Source organism: Antedon bifida, chromosome 8 (genome assembly GCF_963402885.1).
Source record: "Antedon bifida chromosome 8, ecAntBifi1.1, whole genome shotgun sequence".
Lineage (NCBI taxonomy): Eukaryota > Metazoa > Echinodermata > Crinoidea > Comatulida > Antedonidae > Antedon > Antedon bifida.
The window spans coordinates 6002784-6021966 of NC_136233.1; the positions used below are offsets into that span (position 1 = coordinate 6002784).

Below are 19183 nucleotides of genomic sequence, written 5' to 3' on the forward strand. Positions count from 1 at the left end.
GTATTATTACATGCGTAGAATGTTTAGTCCAACTGTGATAATATTCAAAAGAATTGCCATATTTCGTTGTCGGATGATTCGCGAAACGATTGAAAACAATGAAAGCGTCTTGATACCAGCAGGAGGAGCTTCGTCTGAACTTAATATGCCATGCGCAAACGCGAATTATCCTCAATTTATCAAGGTCTATGTAATTTTAACCTATTAAAAGCCTGGAATGATTATCTTTCCTTCAGCTGTGCTTTAACTGTTCGTGAGGGTTAGTTAATACGATCACTTTGTAAACTGCTCTGGGTGAGGGCGTTTAGGCAACAAATACAATTAGTGTCTTAGTACAGTACTTTGTACTAACACATTGACAAATTTACACTGAGAATTAAAACGGTAAGTAGACTAGATCTAAGATTGTAGGTAGACCAGATATATTTGGTTAAATGTTTAATTTTTATTTTATTTATTTTATCGACAATTATATAATGTATAAGTAACAAATATATGTGATATAAGACAAGGAAAATAAAACTGTTTAAATAGTTTCCTAACTAACCCCTTTGGACATTTTGGATTGTTTTCGTTTAGCTCGTTCGAGTAGTATTTCCATTTAGCTGTTTGTAGCTTTTGTACGGATTTTTTTGTTTTGTTTTTGTTTTTTTGTTGCACGTCTCGCCAATAACATAATCACAAGTCTACTCTCGCTCGATTACTTCTTCGTATTTGGGTCAATAAATCAATAGCAGCGTGTCGACCAACGTGATCATCAAATTGTCAAATTAAACTGTATTTGTGATTTTAAAAAAAATTACATGGTTATTGTTAATCAAAATATTTGGCACTTATGTTTGAACTTGTAATTTTAATTTTAGAAATCATCGAAAATATTCTGAAATTTCAGATTTTTAAATTTTTATTGAGCTTTGATTTTTTTTAAAACCAGAAACAAGTTGATACGATATAACTATTGTTGTTGACAACGCTTCAACAACGCAGTATCACGTGACCTTCCATTATATTCAGTTATTATTGCGTGTTACTTTGTCCGTTTAAAACAAAAATTCCTTTGTCAAATTTTTATGTAACTTTATTTCAGAAATAAAGTTACATTATACCTAGTAGTATAATAGGCCCAGAGTATTCTTATAATAAGTGACTTCTACTGCTTTATTAAATCTATACCCCTAAAAAAGTATGTAATGTACGTGATATATTATATTTTTAACTGTTAAAATCATGCAATTAATTATTTTTTTATAATGTTGATACGCTTTTTGTTCAGCTTACATTGTTGAAGTTTTAGCAATGATGACGTTTTCAGCCACAAACATTTTAAATTAAATGCGGAAAAGAGGGCACGGATATGCAAGATCTTGTGTTGAATGTGTTTAGTATTTACCGACCGACGGACCGACACAGTGAGCTATAGAGTCGCGTTTGCACACGACTAAAAAGTGGAAACGGGGGAAAAAACAACAGATTTTTTTCGGTTTAATTTAGCATGAATTCATACAACTCACCCGCTTCGTAATAAGTTTAAAATGGGGATTTACCATTGATCTCGAGGAGCTATAATAGATTTAAAATAGGGATCTTCTTGTCCTTCAACAACGTTTGCGATTATGGCTTTCCATAGTCCGGTTCTCAGCGACTCTGACAACTTCTTCAACATTCAGTTTGAGTTCTTTTGCAATCCTTTCTAAAAACATAGCTCTTTGATTTCCTCTTGCTTTCCTCCCTTTAATCTTCCCTGTTAAAATTAAATATTCCAGTTTTTTCTTTCTGAGCAGATGTCCCACAAAATTATATTTCGTTGAAGATTTCACCAATATATTCTTTCCATCTAGTAATTATCTGGTCCCTTTTGATTAGTATCGTTCCATCTCTGGAAAAAATGGGGATAGGCCTATTTTTACACAAATTTGCATTACGTGTACCATTTTCAAGCACAGGATTTTTAAAAAGTTTGACATGCACGTATGTTTTGCATTTGAAGTTTATTAAAATGAATAGAATTGAACACGACTCGGTATAAAGAACAGAAATAGAGTCTCACAAAAAAATGCACACATATGAGAAATGTTTATTATTTTTAGAGACAAGATTTGATTTAACATTACAATATTAGATTATTTATTTTGTGTATTGGTTATTTTTCTCTGACCGAAGTTTATTTGTTGGAACTGGTTTTTAAAAAATGACAATAAATATAAAAATTAATTTATTAATTATTAGCAATTGCTGTACAGTTCGCTGGCAAGTTAAGGGTCGTGCATCGGGTAATTTGAAATCCAGGATCGTATTGATGACGTCAGGTGACTGCATAAGCGTGAAGTGAACCGATTGGCATGTATCCCGTCACCAAGCCTAATTGCTTCGATTTCTCGTAGAAGTGCGCATTTTGTGTGAGATTCCACGCTAATGAATCCGTATGACTGCGCTTAAAACGAAAGAAAACTATTACACTTGGGTCGTTCACGGTTAGAACACGTTAATTGTAGTAACAGTGAGCTAAATCCATATTTGAATTGCAAAAATAGAACTTAGTTGTATGGATTGTGTTAGGATGAATAATTCATTCTAATTGTTAATGATTTTATTCTTACCATCCTTTTAATGTGTTAATATCTTGCCCTTCGAAGCACATAAATTCAATGTTTGTTTGCGATTCAATTTCACGCAATTCTGCCAATTGTCGCTTTTTAAGACTGCTTTACTTCTATTTAGACCTACAAAAATTGTCCCTTATTAAAAAAACAACAAATAAAATTACTATTGTATTGTAACCAACCCAATAATAATGCATTGTTATAATTATAAACAATTTCATCTGACATATTCAGAGTTATTTGAAAATAGTAGTATGCACAGTCAAAAAATACACATTTGCAAAAATACCTGATGCTGTAAACGCACGTTAGCAAATGGTAAACAACATTTGATGTGTTATACGCACTTTAAAGGGACTCAGATTAAAAGAGACCATAAATAAATAATATTTATATAATAAATCTTTACAAGAAAATTTACGTTTTTGATTAAAATGGCAATGCTACAGTATATACGATGTTGTCCTTTCTGTGGTACTGTTAATAAGGGGCATTACAGTTTCAAATGAGTGTTGTGTCATATGAATGTCGTTAGCAAAAATGTGTAGACGGCACTGGATGCATGCCATGGTTTTGAAAACATACATACGTAGCCTACCATGCTACCAGCTAACAATCTAACGTTTTGATAATACTGAAACGTTATTTTTGTGTTGTACTTATCTAGTATATAGTGTGAAAAGTTTAGAAGGAGCTATAGTATTTTTACTACATCACTCCAACAATACGCTTCCATTATTTGGAAGTTATAATCTTTATTAGGCATATAATTGTTATACATGATGTCGCAGAAAATAAATTTTCATTTCTCAAGAGGCCAAAAACTAACAAGTTTAATTTTACTTCGATTTTGTTTCCATAATTAAATCATAACTCCAATTTGACTGTGTTGTGAATGCTTTCCTGGAACGTTTCGTGAAGACGCCGTTGCAAGCTATCTTTTTAGAGACCATATCATTTACATGCGAGGTCCACTGAAGATTATTTTAATTTAGAAACCGTTTGCAATTAACAATTATAAATGCTAATATATAAATTTGATACAACCTTACATAAGGTAAAATTCATAGTTTTTTCTTTACTACCTGCTTCAAACCCATGACGTTTACGTAGGATACAATAAGCCTTCAAATCGTCCCCAGCTATAACACATTTGGCTTCTGGGTATTTTGATAGAATAAGATCAATGGAAGTACAAACATGGTTGGTAATACCCGTTTTTACAGCGACTAATAGACAAGGTGGAACATAGATAACACCCATAAATAGCTTCAATAAAGGCCACTAAGTATACCAAATATTCCTATTTGTCCGGTTCCTCATGTATGAAATAGGTGTTCCGTGGGATTTTAATGCACGAAGTGAAATTTCACTAGATTTCACTTTATTATGGTGCTAGGATAGCAAAAATGCCAGGTAACAAATTTTCTCGATGCCCGTAACAGCCACTTCAAAATGGTGCCCAAATGGCCCTATTTCCGTAACCTTTTGGTCTATTGACAAGATATTGGTATCAAAATACTCAGAATATATTATAGGCCTACATTTATATTCGCTGTAGGCCCTAATAGAACATTTTGATTAAATGTAACCGGAAATGCTATTTACCTGTACTACTGATCCTTATTTTTTTGTCGCGATGGAAGATTCCAAAATGAACATCAAATCGAACTTGTAGGCGTCGTTCGACTCTCAACTTCAACGCGTTGAATTCGGAACTAGCGAAGGCTCCCCCTTGAATTCGCTAGAGTTGCTCCCCATGGAAACTTTTTCGCTTGAAAATTCGCTTCAATTTGACCAATCAAATAACAAGGATTGTAAAGTCAGATGAAGATTGAAAACATTTGTTCAACATTCAACGTAAATTTCGAGTATTCTTGTCTTTTTATGAAAAAAGGTGCACTTGAATAAATCACCCAATCAGAGAAAATGTCTTCGGCGGAGGCGAATTACAAAATACAAGTGTATTGGAAATAAATTTGTAAATACCTATAATAAGCCAGGCCTACCTAGACTCGAAGCCTACCTAACTTCTTATTATGCCTCTGGGCCCGTATCCGGACAACTACTCCCTGGACAATTACCACCCGGACAATTACCACCCGGACAACTACCACCCCCACCCACTAGGACAACTACCACCCGGACAATTACCCACTAGGACAACTACCCTCTAGGACAACTACCCCCTAGGACAACTATCCTCTAATACAACCGCTATGCCCCTAGGACAACTACCCCTCTAGAACAACACCCTCTGAACAACCACACCTAGTTAATATCATGACACCTTAGGCTTTTCATTTAATTTAATTTATTTTGCCTTTTTTTCTAAAAGTTATTTTTTATCAGCCCCTTTATATCTTTTTCCAAAACAAATGTTTTACCGTAAGAGCTTATGTCATGCTGTTTAATGACATTATACGTTTACTGCAAGTCCAGTAATATGGAATATTGTTTTGGCTGTTACTACTTCATAGAAAAAAATTTCTTCCCACTCCTGAGAAAATAGGACAATAAATGTTTTTAGAACCTGAAGAATAATTATACCCATGATGTGTTTATGTCTAACATTTGTACTTATTTTATTCCCTAACCCTTCGCATTCTACAGCAAAGAACCTCCTAATTTTTCTTTAGATTTTAAAAAAGCCTACACCAATTGATTAGACGATTTGAAAATCAATCTCTGTCTCTCATAAGGGCGGGTGTATACATACTAAAGAAGACATGATTTAATAGATATTATACATGTTACTAGCATTATGATAATATATTTATGTAATACATTGTTGAACATATTTAACATATTTAATAACAAACTAGTTTAACTAGTTTACATTCACTTCTACGCCCGGTAAGTTAAGTAATGTTTTTATGATACCAATTAGAATAAAATACATGTTATTAATAGAATACAATATTAAATTTAATTAATATTTATTTTTTTTACCAGAAACAAGTTAAATATAGAAATATTAATATACTATCCTTCGTGAAAACCGGCAGCGCCCGGTAGTTGAACTGTCTATTTGGCAGTTTTTTACTAAATAAATTGCATAAAACGAACAATTAAATTAGCATTTAATAAAAGTAGGTCAAGGGTCATCAATCCATACCAAAATATTTTGAAAAAATTAAGTAGGTCAAGTGTTATAACGTTCGTAAAAGCAAGTTACTTATTCGCCGTAGAGGACGTAGATGCAAAAAGTTCGCGGAACTAGGGAGGCAAATGAAGGTCAAGGGTCATCGATTCATACCAAAATATTTTGAAAATATTAGGTAGGTCAAGCTAGTTACTTATTCGCCGTAAATGCATACAATGTTACTGAACTTTGACGGGAAGAAGTAGAGGAGGTCAAGGCTAACACCTTGATGCAATAACAATTGATTATTAAAATCTGTTTTTAAAAATATTTGTGACTGTCCCTTTAATTAATAACAGACAAAAACATGTATGTAATTGTTTCACAAGAGTTAGAACACTAGTGTCAAATTCATTTACATTTAATATTGAATATACGTACGACGACGTGCATAGGGAAAAAATAACGCTACCCGCACAACTACCACCCGGACAATTACCCCCCGGACAATCACCCTTCTAGGACAATTACCCCCGGATATGACAACTAGACCCTAGGACAACTACCCCGTAGCTACCCACTAGGACAACTACCCCCTCGGACAACTGCCCCATGTAGGCCTAAAACTACCCCTTAGGACAACTACTTTGATAACCAAATTAACAAGCTGCTTCTTTCGGTATTGTATTGTAAATTAAATTGTGCGTGAGGAGTGGACTACATGGGCGGTGTACCACACTATACATTTTACAATATTTGACGTGATATTATTAAATTCTACCGGTCTTATACAGACGTATGTACCTAAGATGTGTAGTCTATTTGGTAATAACTGTAGCGAAATTTATTTTAAAAAAAACTTCTAGGACAATGAAAATGATTTCCTCAATTGGCACAGTTAGCTATGTTTTCATAATAGGAAGACTGAGAAATGTATGAACCTTTCAAAGAATAATTGTAACAGCCAAATTTAAATAAAAGACAAAGTATATCTGTTTACGATAGCGAAATTATGCTAACCCTAATTGCCAATATAGCGTCATGCTGGTGGAATGACGCGATAATCTCAATGTGTGTTGAACCGCAAACCATTTGGTTTCTGTAGGTTACAAAAACGATGTACAGTATTATGTAAAATAACGCATTTTTGGAAGTAGGCCTACACACATAAAAATCGCCACGGAAACCGTTATTTAGCATACGAAAAATATAAACATTATGTTTTTCAAATTAATAATAAATGTTTTAAGGACGATGTTGGTGAATGCGACATAAACTAATTACTCAATTTTCTCAAACTTTTTTTATGAAAAACAAGGAAGAAAATCAGTAGAGATATGAATGTTAATTGGAGATTTAAAAAAACACTCAGAAAAACGATATTTTACAGAAAGAGTATTAATTATATGTAATTCAGTATGTGCACTTCTCACAGTGACGGTCTCGCGGAGAAAATTACTGTGCAAAGTCCCCCTAGATTATCAGAAAATGTGCATGTTTCTCACTGAAAACTATAGGTGGCCGATGTGCAATATTGCATGTGCGCTCTGGAGAGGGCAGTGTTACAAACGCTAATATAAGAAAACGTAGAAAGTATTTTGTTGCTCCTATACTTTACATGCATTAATGGAGACAAGTTTGACACAATTTGATCTGCATATCATGTGCCTTTAATCCAATGTCGTAACTCTTTATATATATGGCTCTGCGCTAATGTAGAAAACGCCAGCTAATGTCGAAACAACCGTTAATGTAGAACAATCCACCATGTAGTAAAACCTCCAACTAATGTAGAAACACTAACATCTTATGTAGTAAATATAAATCAACACCAGCTAATGTAGAACGACCTCTTGAAAGTGATCACCTCAATTGAACGACCACACCGTCTCTGTTAAGGGACCGCTTTTATCATTGACCACCTCTCGTAAGCGACCGCCTCTCTTAACGACAACAACCTCTATTAAAGGACCGCTTCTCATAACCGATCACCTCTCTTATAGTCCTATGACATGAAATAAAAAATGAATGAAAAGAGAGGAGGTGTGATCACTTCCGAGAGGTGGTCGATTATAAGAAGCGGTCCCTTAAAAGAGATGGTGGTCGTTCAATAGAGGGGGTCATTTACAAGAGTTGGTCGTACTGACGGTGGTCCCTTAAAAGAGGTGGTCGCTTACGAGAGGTGGTCGATTATGAAAAGTGGTCCCTTAAGAGAGTAGGTGATCATTTCCGAGAGGCAATCGATTATTAGAAGTGGTCCCTTAACAGAGACGTGGTCGTTAAATAGAGGTGGTCATTATCGAGTGGTTAGAAGATGATCGATTATGAGAAGCTTTAATAGAGAGAAAGAGGTCGTGGTTCCTAAAAAGAGGTGGTCACTTACGAGAGGTGTGGTCGTTAAGGGAGGTGGTCGCTATGAGAGGTGGTCGATTATGAGAAGGGGTCCTTTATGAGAGGAGGTGATCCCTTACGATAGGCGGTCGATTATAAGAAGCGGTCCCTTAAACAGAGATGGTTGCTTAAGATGTGTGGTCGTTTTAGAAAGTTGGTTGCTTACGAGAGGTTAAAGACTGATAGCTAAGTAAAGGTCGATGCATTTGCACATGATTTAGACATTTTTGTAAAATATATAACATTTTCTACATTAGCTGGCGATAGTAACTACATAAGCTGGGAGGCAATTTTTGTTACTACATAAGCTGTTGACCGTTTCTACATTAGCTGGCTTTTTATTTTATTACATAAGCTGTTGGTGTTTCTACATGATGAGCGGTGGATTGTTCTACATTAACGGTTGTTTCGACAATAGCTGGCGTTTTCTAAATTAACGGTTGTAACCATATATGACAGTTAGTCCAATGTATGAGAAACTTTTATATGAAAATGTTTTACATATTTAAGGATTCATGCATAACAAAATTAAAGAACTTATGAAAAGCCGTATGAAATAAAATGGAATTTGCTATTCATAATGTTATAGCAAAGCGCAAAACAATTTTTAATTGAAGAGTCAACCACCAGTCACTCCTGTCTTAATGGCCTGCGAGGATGCTGATACCATGATTACTTTGCATGTTATTGATGTAATTAAACTAATTTGATTACCGGACAAAAGTAATTTACGTGATCTACGCAATTTTAATAAAGTAGAAAATTGGTTGAAATATAAAAAACAAGTTGGATCACATCATCGACTTAAAATTGACACAAACACTTTGTTAATAGACCAAATGGTTACAGAGATAGGGCCATTTGGCTGTTACCATGGTTACGGGTGTCGTGAAAATTGAATTAATATTTTTGGTATTCTTGTATTCTAATAAAGTGAAATTACGGTATTACACGATGATCCTTTCTATATGGTACTGGGCAAATATTGATATATGTGCACTATATATCACAGATAATTTGGTAGATGAAAATAGGAGCTTGATTGATTTTACAAGGTCGTCAAGGCGGGACAGACACAAAAGAAGTGTATTCACGTCTAATGGACCATTCGATCAATCGAATGACATTTCAATATCAATAGAATATAAAATAGTGTAATTAATAAATACTGTTCTTAATTTAACAATATTTAATATCAATTACCGTACAACTATGCATTTCTTTAGGATTATGTTACAGGATTATACTCCAATTATCCAGAGTGGTCGAGCATAAACAAAGCTTAAAGCAGTGCATTATCAACAAGAAAAGAATTTAAATTTACAGTATAAAATAATTTATGAAAAGACAAAATTGAAAATGATACCATCTCGGAAAGTCCAATTATGGCTATGTCACCGTATATCTGAGCAGAGACCGCTAAGGAGGAACAAACCGTTAGCATTTTCTTCATAAAATTGTGTGTCATACATTCTTTCGTTTCTAAGCAGGATGCTGCTATATAGACCTAATAACTCGATGACCAGTAACAATGGTCCAACGATGAACCCATCCATCCACTCTGGTTGTAACATTTTCACCTTTTTTGTTGAGGATGAAACTAACGATGATTAATATTTAAAAAGCAAAATAATAATTTGGATTTCTTTTATCTAGGCTCATGAAAACTGAATATTCCATTAAAACTATTGACAAGGAAGTAATGCATGTCGATTATTTATATTATTGTTTATCTTCGTTAACTGTGTAAGGGCGCAAATCGTTAATTTAAAATCGAATATTTATCAGACTAAGCTATCGATGGTTGCGCTATAGACATAACTTCTATTTAAGTGATAGACATGGTTTATTTTGACGGGTCACCTACGATTATAACATACCGTTTCGACGTGGAGGTAGTTTTGGTGCTAATTGTACCGGAGGAACTGGTCGAAATAACTTAATGTTAAACACGGTAAGAAAAATTGTATAGTTGTGGCATTGCATAACTGTTATATTATTTTTGCCATACACTGCCATATATTTTGAGAATACTTGTAATTATCGGGTCGGAGACCTACAGATCACTTGTCTGGCGTTCATAACTCGAAACCAAGGAAGCCAGGGGCATGACTGGGGTTAGCCACACCCCTACTGAAAGGTCAACTTTTTTAGTCCTCGGTCTGCCTATAACATGAAAAATATGCAATATAGCGAGTACCGGTAATAGAACTTTTACTTTATGAATAACCACACTATATTCGAAATATTTCAAGGCTCGCAGAATCGCCTGCCCATGCAAAGAGGTTTTATTGATTTTATGAAATATTAAATCTGAATTTAGTAACATTTTCTTACCTGATCGGCCCTACGGTCACGACTTACCAACTTCTGTCGCCTCAATTACGTCTTCAGATTGTTTTCGCGGAACCGCCCATTATTGCATTTCGTACTAGACCAAAATATGGACAGTCAGCTTTGCGGCAACTATTTAGTAAACAAATTGGTCGCGTTTTTCAGAAAAGACAATTAATAAATAAATAGTTTAAGATGTATTGTCCCCCTGAAAAAATAATTCTTAACAACATTTTTGTTGAATATGCCATTTTAGTGCAACATACTAGTTATAAAAAAAATGTATTTATCTGAAAAAACTGTAATTTAAAGCAAAAAATTGTCAAATTGGCTGCCAGCCAATGGGTTTTTGGTTGATTTTAACCATTTATTTTTTTCATTTTATAAGTGAAAACATTATTTTTTTTGTATTTTTTTCTAGGGAAGTGATTAACTTTATTATAACTATAAAATAACATATTCAAATTAATCTTCATTTTTCATGTTTTTGGGAACAATGCATCTTTAACTAACATCTCAAACTGTAATATTTGTGGTAAACAGTCGGAAAAACAGATACACTCTCTGAAAGAATGAAAACAAAACATAGATTAGCAATCAAAACATTATGTATTGCTGAATACCGAACAGCTTTATTCATCCATATCATAATAAAACTAGAGGGTACTCCGAGAGTACAAACCTCCGCCTACTGTAACATTCCCCTACATAAAATGTCCCCGGAAAATTTATATATCTAAACAATTTTTTTATATTAGTTTTAAGTGTAAATAGGCTAACTGCACACTACAAAGTTGTGGATGAGCGTTTGGTGTAATGGTTATGTATCCAGCCTCTCACAGTTGAGATCACTGGTTCAAGTCCCGCTGAGGTTTTTTTTTAATTATTTTTTTATTTTATTTTTTTTTGTGGACCTTGATCTTTGACCCTGACCCTTCAAAATTTAACCACAATTATATGATGAGTCATTGATCATTGTGGCTAAGTTTGGTGAGAATCGGATAAAAACTGTGGTCTCTAGGCAGTAAAATATTTTTTTGTTAGTTGTGACCTTGACCTATGACCTTTCCCCTCAAATTCGAACTCGTCCGAGCTTTTTGGGCTTAGATCATTGTGACCAAATTTGGTGAGAATCGGCTAAAAACTGTGGCCTCCAGGCTGTTCACGGACACACACACACAAACACAAACGCACAAACACACATGGGTGAAAATATAACCTCCTTGGCGGAGGTAATAACAACAGAAATTAAAATATAAAACAAAAATCAAATGCAGAGTAGCCTACACACACATTGTATAATGTTTTAAAATGCGGTAACAATAATATAGAGGTAAAACAAACTATTTAAAAAAGTTAAAACATAATAGTTCCACTTTTAAAAAGACAAAATATTATGTGACATTAAAATGGCTATTAAAGAATCCTGGAAATTGTCCCTTTGTACGTACATTTATATATACAGTACTGTAGATAGCGATTACACAATATTTATTATTATCGATATTTTTTAAGAAGAATTATTAGGCCTAGGCCTACTGAATTAAATAGTGGATATCTTACGTTATAGGTTGACCTTAGTTGATATAGTATCGCCTTCGAGTGACGTACTCATCATGGATCATCTGCGATCTATTGGACTCCATGTCAGGAGTAACTTTCAAAGTGTAGCATCGAACTCTGAATATAGAGAAGATATTGAACTATGTCCGAAGGATGAGTCGAATGTCAGTTACACAAACTCAAATCACCATAAATTCCAAAGCAGTGAGAAAAATGGTCACGTAGGCCCGATACCAAACAATCAGGATGGAACATGCTCTGCCAATGAACTACCGCTATCACATACACCAGAAAGCACTGGTAAGGAAAATTAGATCTATTCTCCGTTCCTTGGAAAATGCCGTATATCATAAATTATTTGTAGGGCTACCAATCTACAGTGCCATATTATGAAGATGAATTTACCAAACTTTTCTGTGTTTGGAGAAGTTCGGTTTACCACCAGTTTAGTTCCTTCATGCATGCACCTTCTTGATAAAGCAGTTTGCGAGTCTTTTTTAGTAAAGTGATCATGCAGATGGACAGAATAGAGACTCGTTTTTCATATCAAGTTTGATTAACCAATTTGTCTGACTACAGTTACTCTATATTATAAATAGTGGGCTTGGCAATAATAGTCTTCTTTCATTCGCTTTACAATATTATTATTACTTTAGTTAACTGGCCCTTGACAAATCTTTAAATTTATACGATTATGTAAATAAGCATTAATAAATATATTTGGATATAAATGTGTGGGATTGACAATCTTATTTGGAGCAAGAAATTTTATATTTTAGGCAACTCATCAACATGGCAGGCTGGGTGGAACGTAGCTAACTGTATGCAAGGAATTGGTATACTGAGTCTACCGTACACCATCAAACAAGGAGGTTTGGCTGCCCTAATTAGCATTGCCGCTGTTTTGTTTATTGGAAATTATACAAGCAAGGTATGTTTAATTGAAAAAAAATTGATTCCAAAACAATAAATAAAATTACAAACTATCCATTTATTGTTTTATTTAAAAAGATGGTTAATGCATATACAAAAGGTATTAACCTGGGAGTTATTTACACCGCTAAAATGAAATAATATACCAATTAATCAGTCGTTTTTATATATTTTAATTGAACTTCATTCAAATAATTGCATTTTATAATAAAAAACAAAAATGACAAAGTATGTCTGTTACTGTAGTCGCTACACTTAATGTACAGGCATTTAATAAACATTTCGTATTAAAATTAAGGTTCTTTTTATTATAAATAGATATTAGTACAATGTCTGTATGAAGAAGAAGATATTGGGAATGGAAAGATTCGACGAACCCGAGTGCGCAATACATATTCGGATCTTGCCGATGAAATGCATAAATATGGCGGAACGCTTTTGAATATTATGCAAATTATCGATGTGACTGCAGTTGCCACACTTTACTTGGAATTATCGGGTTCACTACTAGTTGATACATTTCCATACGCTGGTATCTCTAAGCTTAGCTGGATTGTTATATCAACTGTTATTTTAATACCAACTATATTTTTTCGGAACTTGACTCGTATAGCATGGTTAAGTCTCATTGCTGTGCTATCTCTTATTGTTATGTATTTTAGTGTAGTCTGGTATAGCTTTGGTAAGAGTTTAATGTGGGATGTTTCAGAAATTCCGCCGTTTGAGATACAAGGATTTGCTGTGAGTTCTTCGATAATTTTATTCAACTTTGGAACGCAATTTATTATGCCGGGTGTGGAGGAAAGTATGTCTAATAAATCAAAATTTAACATAATGGTCGATATCACATACTTCATCACGGGCGTTCTAAACACAAGCTACGCGTTCTTTGCCTATATTACGTTTGGTGACGACACTAAGGAATTCATAACGTACAATATGCCGCTTGGAGTTCTGCAAGCACTTGTTAGTATGCTATTTGTTATCAAATCATTACTCTCCTATCCACTAATGATCTTCATTGTTGTTAGTTCGTTGGACGCAATGCACCTTAGTATTCTACCTCCGTGTTACTCTTCAAATCCGGATAAACGTCCTTCTCTCTGGGCAATGATTTTCCGAATTGTTTTAGTCCTATTTACCTTATTTTTAGCAATTGTCATTCCACATTATACGTTACTTATGGGTGTAACGGGTAGCTTAACGGCACCTTGGTTGGATTTTATTTTTCCGTGTCTTTTTCATTTAAAATTAAAATGGAATAGATTAACGGGAACGCAGGTTTGTATGAATATTGTCGTTATATTTGTTGCGTTATTTGGTGGAATGGTTGGGCTTTTATTTTCATCTAAAGCACTCATTCAAGCATATATTAAAGATTTTACATAACCCTGCTCAGAGTTGGCGACACTGTACTTGAGGTATAATAATAACAACAATAATAATAATAACAATAATATTAATAATAATTTATTTGGAGTTTACACTTTTACAACAGTGGCACTCGACCAAATGGAAGGTGCATCCAAAACAAAAAAAATGATATAGTAAACAAAAATTACAATAAAAAAGTCGATGTAGGTCAACATGTCAAAACAATTCGACTACAGTAACTACCATACCATTGATAATTATCACTACAGCAGCATGAAACCCACTGACACCTAAATATACAAACTACAAGAAATAAAGATATAGAATAAGTTAGGAACGGTATAATTTAAAATGAATTGGGCAACAACAATGTAGACCTAATAATGAGATAGATATCAATCATTTGGTTTAATTGAACATTACTCGCTCAGGACAATAATATTTGGTAGGGCCGGATGTGCGCTAAGAAGAGTTATTTGGGTATCAACCTAATTACTGATTGGGTGACCCACTTAAACTAATTTGAATACTCAAAATTCTTTCTTGAGTAGGCCTATAATAAAGGTGCCTACCTTTAAAAATCTGAATCAACCTATATAATAATTATAATGTATGGTGCAGTATACTACATTAGTTCGGTAATTAGATTCAACAACTTCAAAATAAAAAAAATTATATTTTATTCTCGGTAAATGAGTAAAACCTAGGCCTATATAGGTTTTATATTGAATGCCTGGTAATCTGCAATATGCAATAGAACGTAAACAAATAAGTTTAATCTTAGCCTAAACCATGCTAGTCAGGAAGCATTTGTCACATTTTTTTAAGTTTGAATTTTTGTTTTCGTGTGTTTAACGATACCATCACATAGCATTTTTCAACTTGGTGTCCACATTTTTAACACATTTTTCACCCTTTGAAAAATGACAAGATATGTTTTGACCCTCCAGCCGATTTTTTTTAATCTCAATATTAAACATTCAATCAAGTTAGAAAAATACATAGAACGGGTAACAGTATTTCGGCACAGAAGATGCATTTCGTTGATAAGAACTTCATCACACAACTTAAATGTTAATATTAGAGGAAATGATAATTCCTTGAATCTATGTCATATGTGCGATCGGCAACAAATAGAAGACGAGTATCACGTTTGTTTTGTATGTCCGGCTTATAAGGGAACCTTAGGCTACTGAGTTCTTATTATTAACGTAATTCCTCTTATTCAAAGTTATCTAAGTTAATAACAAATGTAAATGCTTACGTTTATTTGTATAGTTAAATAAGAGAGAGTCAACGTTACTGTTATATATTGTGAATCTGGGCCCATGGCCTAAAGATAAAATAAAGGCAGGCAGCATTGCCTGGAATGAATATCTTGGCAACCGCTAACTGTATACACTTCATATTTTATTTGTCCTAATGGAACATTCTGCAGTAAACATCTCGAAACTATTCATATAATGAATACAATATTTTGTAAATGCTTAAAAACCACAAAAAGCAAAGGCCACTCAGGGTCTCTACACAAAACTCAGCTTTTTGCTTTGATAAATGTTTACTATGCCTAGAAAAAACAAATAACAATAACATGCATATTCTATTTGTCCTAGTAAATGTATTTCTGAACTATTTACTGTATATTTCTTTTTTTTTATAAATGTATGACTGAATGTGAAAATGATACAAAGGACATGACTTCAGAACTAGACGATGTTAAAGTTCACATTATGAAAGTATAAAGAGGACATTTTGTAGTGAAAGTGAAATTATTCACTTCCGCAGAACAAAAAACTCCCAAACATAATTATTCCACTTAGGCCTAAATAATAAACAGTTAAATTTAACCAAAGACAAAGAACTTCGGATTGACGATTTTTTCTAAATCACAGTTTCTCATCAAACTTTTGATCAAAGTGGATATGATGTGACATTAAAATGGAATAACTATTCAACAAAAAATTGTTTTACAATTATTTTTCAGAGGGACAATATAATTATCTGTAATTGCTTAATGTAAATGTAACTTAAGATTAACGCTCGAAAATAAGCAAATAAAGATGTTGTCTCTAATTAGATTCCTCCAACTAAAGACCGGCACTACAAGTGGTCAATTAAATTACCCCATAGGAAATTAGATATCAGAATGGTTATCTTGCTCCCTAAAGGGTGAGGATAAAATGTAATCAGGTTGGTTTTATTTGTCGGTCCTGTCCGTTTTGTGTGTGTATATTGTATTATTGTCAAATTTTCAGAGGCTGTTCTACCCTAAACAATGCATTAAAAGTAAAAAAAAAATGTCGTCTTTAGTTGGAGAGAATAATTTAGAAAAATGTTTAGTTCAGTCCTCCTAAACCATGGTCTTTGGTCTTTAAAATAGGAAACACAGCAACTAATTGTAAAGATAGACGATCATCCAGGGCTGTGATACAGTCATCTTTAATTGGAGAAAGTCTTTATTGGAGTTAACTTTAAATTATATACTGTTTTGCATACAGTAAAACCCCTCTTTCGGGACACCCCTATTAAAGAAATATGTAAAACGAAGGGTAATATGTTTAACACTCCAGCCAACCCCTACAAAGTGAACAGTCCTAATAATTAAGGGGATACTTATGAGTGCGCCAAACGGTTGATTTAACCCTAATTGAGGGGACGATACTTTTTCTCGTCACAAAAATAACAGATGTCTATAACTCCAAAACCAACATCCTAATATCTTCCCTAATATCACCATATTTCTATTGTTTGTGTACCACCTCCAAAACATTTGCACACTAAAGCCAATTACTGTGGATATTTACCAATCAGTGGTGGATCCAAATTATTAAATGATGTGCTGAACTTAACCTAATGATCTTTTGTAGTGTATTCACCCCACCCCCTTGTCTACCTATTCCAACAATATCTTTATTTTGACCACTAAATATATTATATTGTTGTCCTTTCTGTTGAATTGTAGTACTTGTCAACTGCAAAATCTTTAACGTAGGCCGCTGAAAAAGTTTCCATTATCAATTTAATAAGTCCAGTTTTAATTATTAAATGGGACAATTCCAGTTTTTGGTAGGTGTTCCCTATCCCTATAAAGGGTGATGTGATGTCTCCTTGACGTTATGTCTACATTTAGAACAGATTTAAATTATATTTTATTTAGATGTGTAAACTCGACGTATGCGATGTGTAAAAACTCGACACGAGCGATGTGTAAAAACTCGACACGAGCGATGTTAACATAACACGAGCGAGGTCAACTTGACATAGTTATGTCCGTCCTGGCGTGCCATAATATACACACCATGAATAGAAACTTGTTGTAGTGTCAGATGGCGTGTTAAAGGGAGTATGGTCGAAGCGGCCGCCAACCAAAGCGGCCGCCAGTTTAATATCGTCATTTGTATGGAACGCCGTGTGCGCTTTAATCTTGGATTGTTGTAGTCAACGACATGGCCTATAGCGAGTTGAGTTACAGCTCTTCTTTATATTTATATGATAATTAAGTTTGCCGGCCGATAAATCAATGTATATTTTATATGTATTTTAATATTAACTTACATGCTATCGAATCTTATATTCTATTTTTAATATTTACATACTATCGAATCATTTAATAATTTACGTTTACATCATATTACATACATTTTATATCTCATTTACGTACTTTATATTGGTAGTGAAGGAAAAATATAACGACGTTTCTCGACCCTCTCCTATCGAATCTATACATTAATAATTTACGTACGGTATTGTCGAATCTTTATATATCATTTATATACTATTGAATCGTTATACAGTATTGCATTAACAATTTACGTACGGTATTGCCGAATCTTTATATCTCATTTACATACTATCGAATCTTTATACAGTATTCCATTAATAATTTACGTACGGTATTGCCGAATCTTTATATCTCATTTACATACTATCGAATCTTTATACAGTATTGCATTAATAATTTACGTACGGTATTGCCGAATCTTTATATCTCATTTACATACTATCGAATCTTTATACAGTATTGCAATAATAATTTACGTACGGTATTGTCGAATCTTTATATCTCATTTACATACTATTGAATCGTTATACAGTATTGCATTAATAATTTACGTACGGTATTGCCGAATATGTATATCTCGTTTACCTACTATCGAATCTTTATACAGTATTGCAATTATAATTTACGTACGGTATTGCCGAATATGTATATCTCGTTTACCTACTATCGAATCTTTATACAGTATTGCAATTATAATTTACGTACGGTATTGCCGAATATTTATATCTCATTTACCTACTATCGAATCTTGGTTTTTATTATTAGTAATAGGGTGTGTTCTACATTAAGTGATATTCCATTGTAATACATTGTTCTTGTTGAGATCTTCAAAAATCAAATATAAAACTTCGAAAAAAACAAAAACATAAAATATTGAAGTAAACAGCTGAGAAAGAATAAAAACTAATTAGGAATGAACAAGATTAAGTTTGAGAAGGAATTGTATGGCAAGCCTCAGCTGTCTGAAGTATTCAAAATATTATATTATTATATCATTTTTTTATTATATTATATATTGTATTGTAATGAATTATACGTTTTGCATTATATTACTTGGTTTTAGCATTATATTATATCTATTTCTAATATATTATGTGAAAAATATGTAACAAATTATTGACTTTTTGTATTATATTATTCGGTTTTGGCATTATATTATGAACATTTACTATTATATTATTAATAAAATACATTATATTATAATATAATTGTATTATATTAAACGCATTTACCTTACTTTATAACATACAACATTATTATATTATACGGATTCGTTAGTTATATTATTATTTTGTATGATGTTTATTATACGTCACGACTTATTTCAGTTCTTCTAACTCT

The 19183-nt window shown here is 33.2% G+C and overlaps 1 protein-coding gene across 1 annotated transcript; it reads left to right on the forward strand.

The window, feature by feature from the left end:
• Positions 1 to 296: 296 nt before the first annotated feature.
• On the forward strand, positions 297 to 15650 carry LOC144849604 (vesicular inhibitory amino acid transporter-like). Its single transcript, XM_078706568.1, has 4 exons — positions 297 to 384; positions 11981 to 12273; positions 12753 to 12904; positions 13225 to 15650. Exons 2-4 carry the CDS (start codon positions 12027 to 12029, stop codon positions 14293 to 14295), a joined length of 1470 nt encoding a protein of 489 aa, XP_078562694.1. The 5' UTR covers positions 297 to 384; positions 11981 to 12026; the 3' UTR covers positions 14296 to 15650.
• Positions 15651 to 19183: the final 3533 nt, after the last annotated feature.

Coding starts and splice junctions, on each gene's coding strand:
- LOC144849604 (XM_078706568.1), top strand. CDS start 12,027: ATGGATCATCTGCGATCTATTGGACTCCATGTCAGGAGTAACTTTCAA. Junction 12,274..12,752: donor ACATACACCAGAAAGCACTG/GTAAGGAAAATT, acceptor TTTATATTTTAG/GCAACTCATCAACATGGCAG. Junction 12,905..13,224: donor TTGGAAATTATACAAGCAAG/GTATGTTTAATT, acceptor TATTATAAATAG/ATATTAGTACAATGTCTGTA.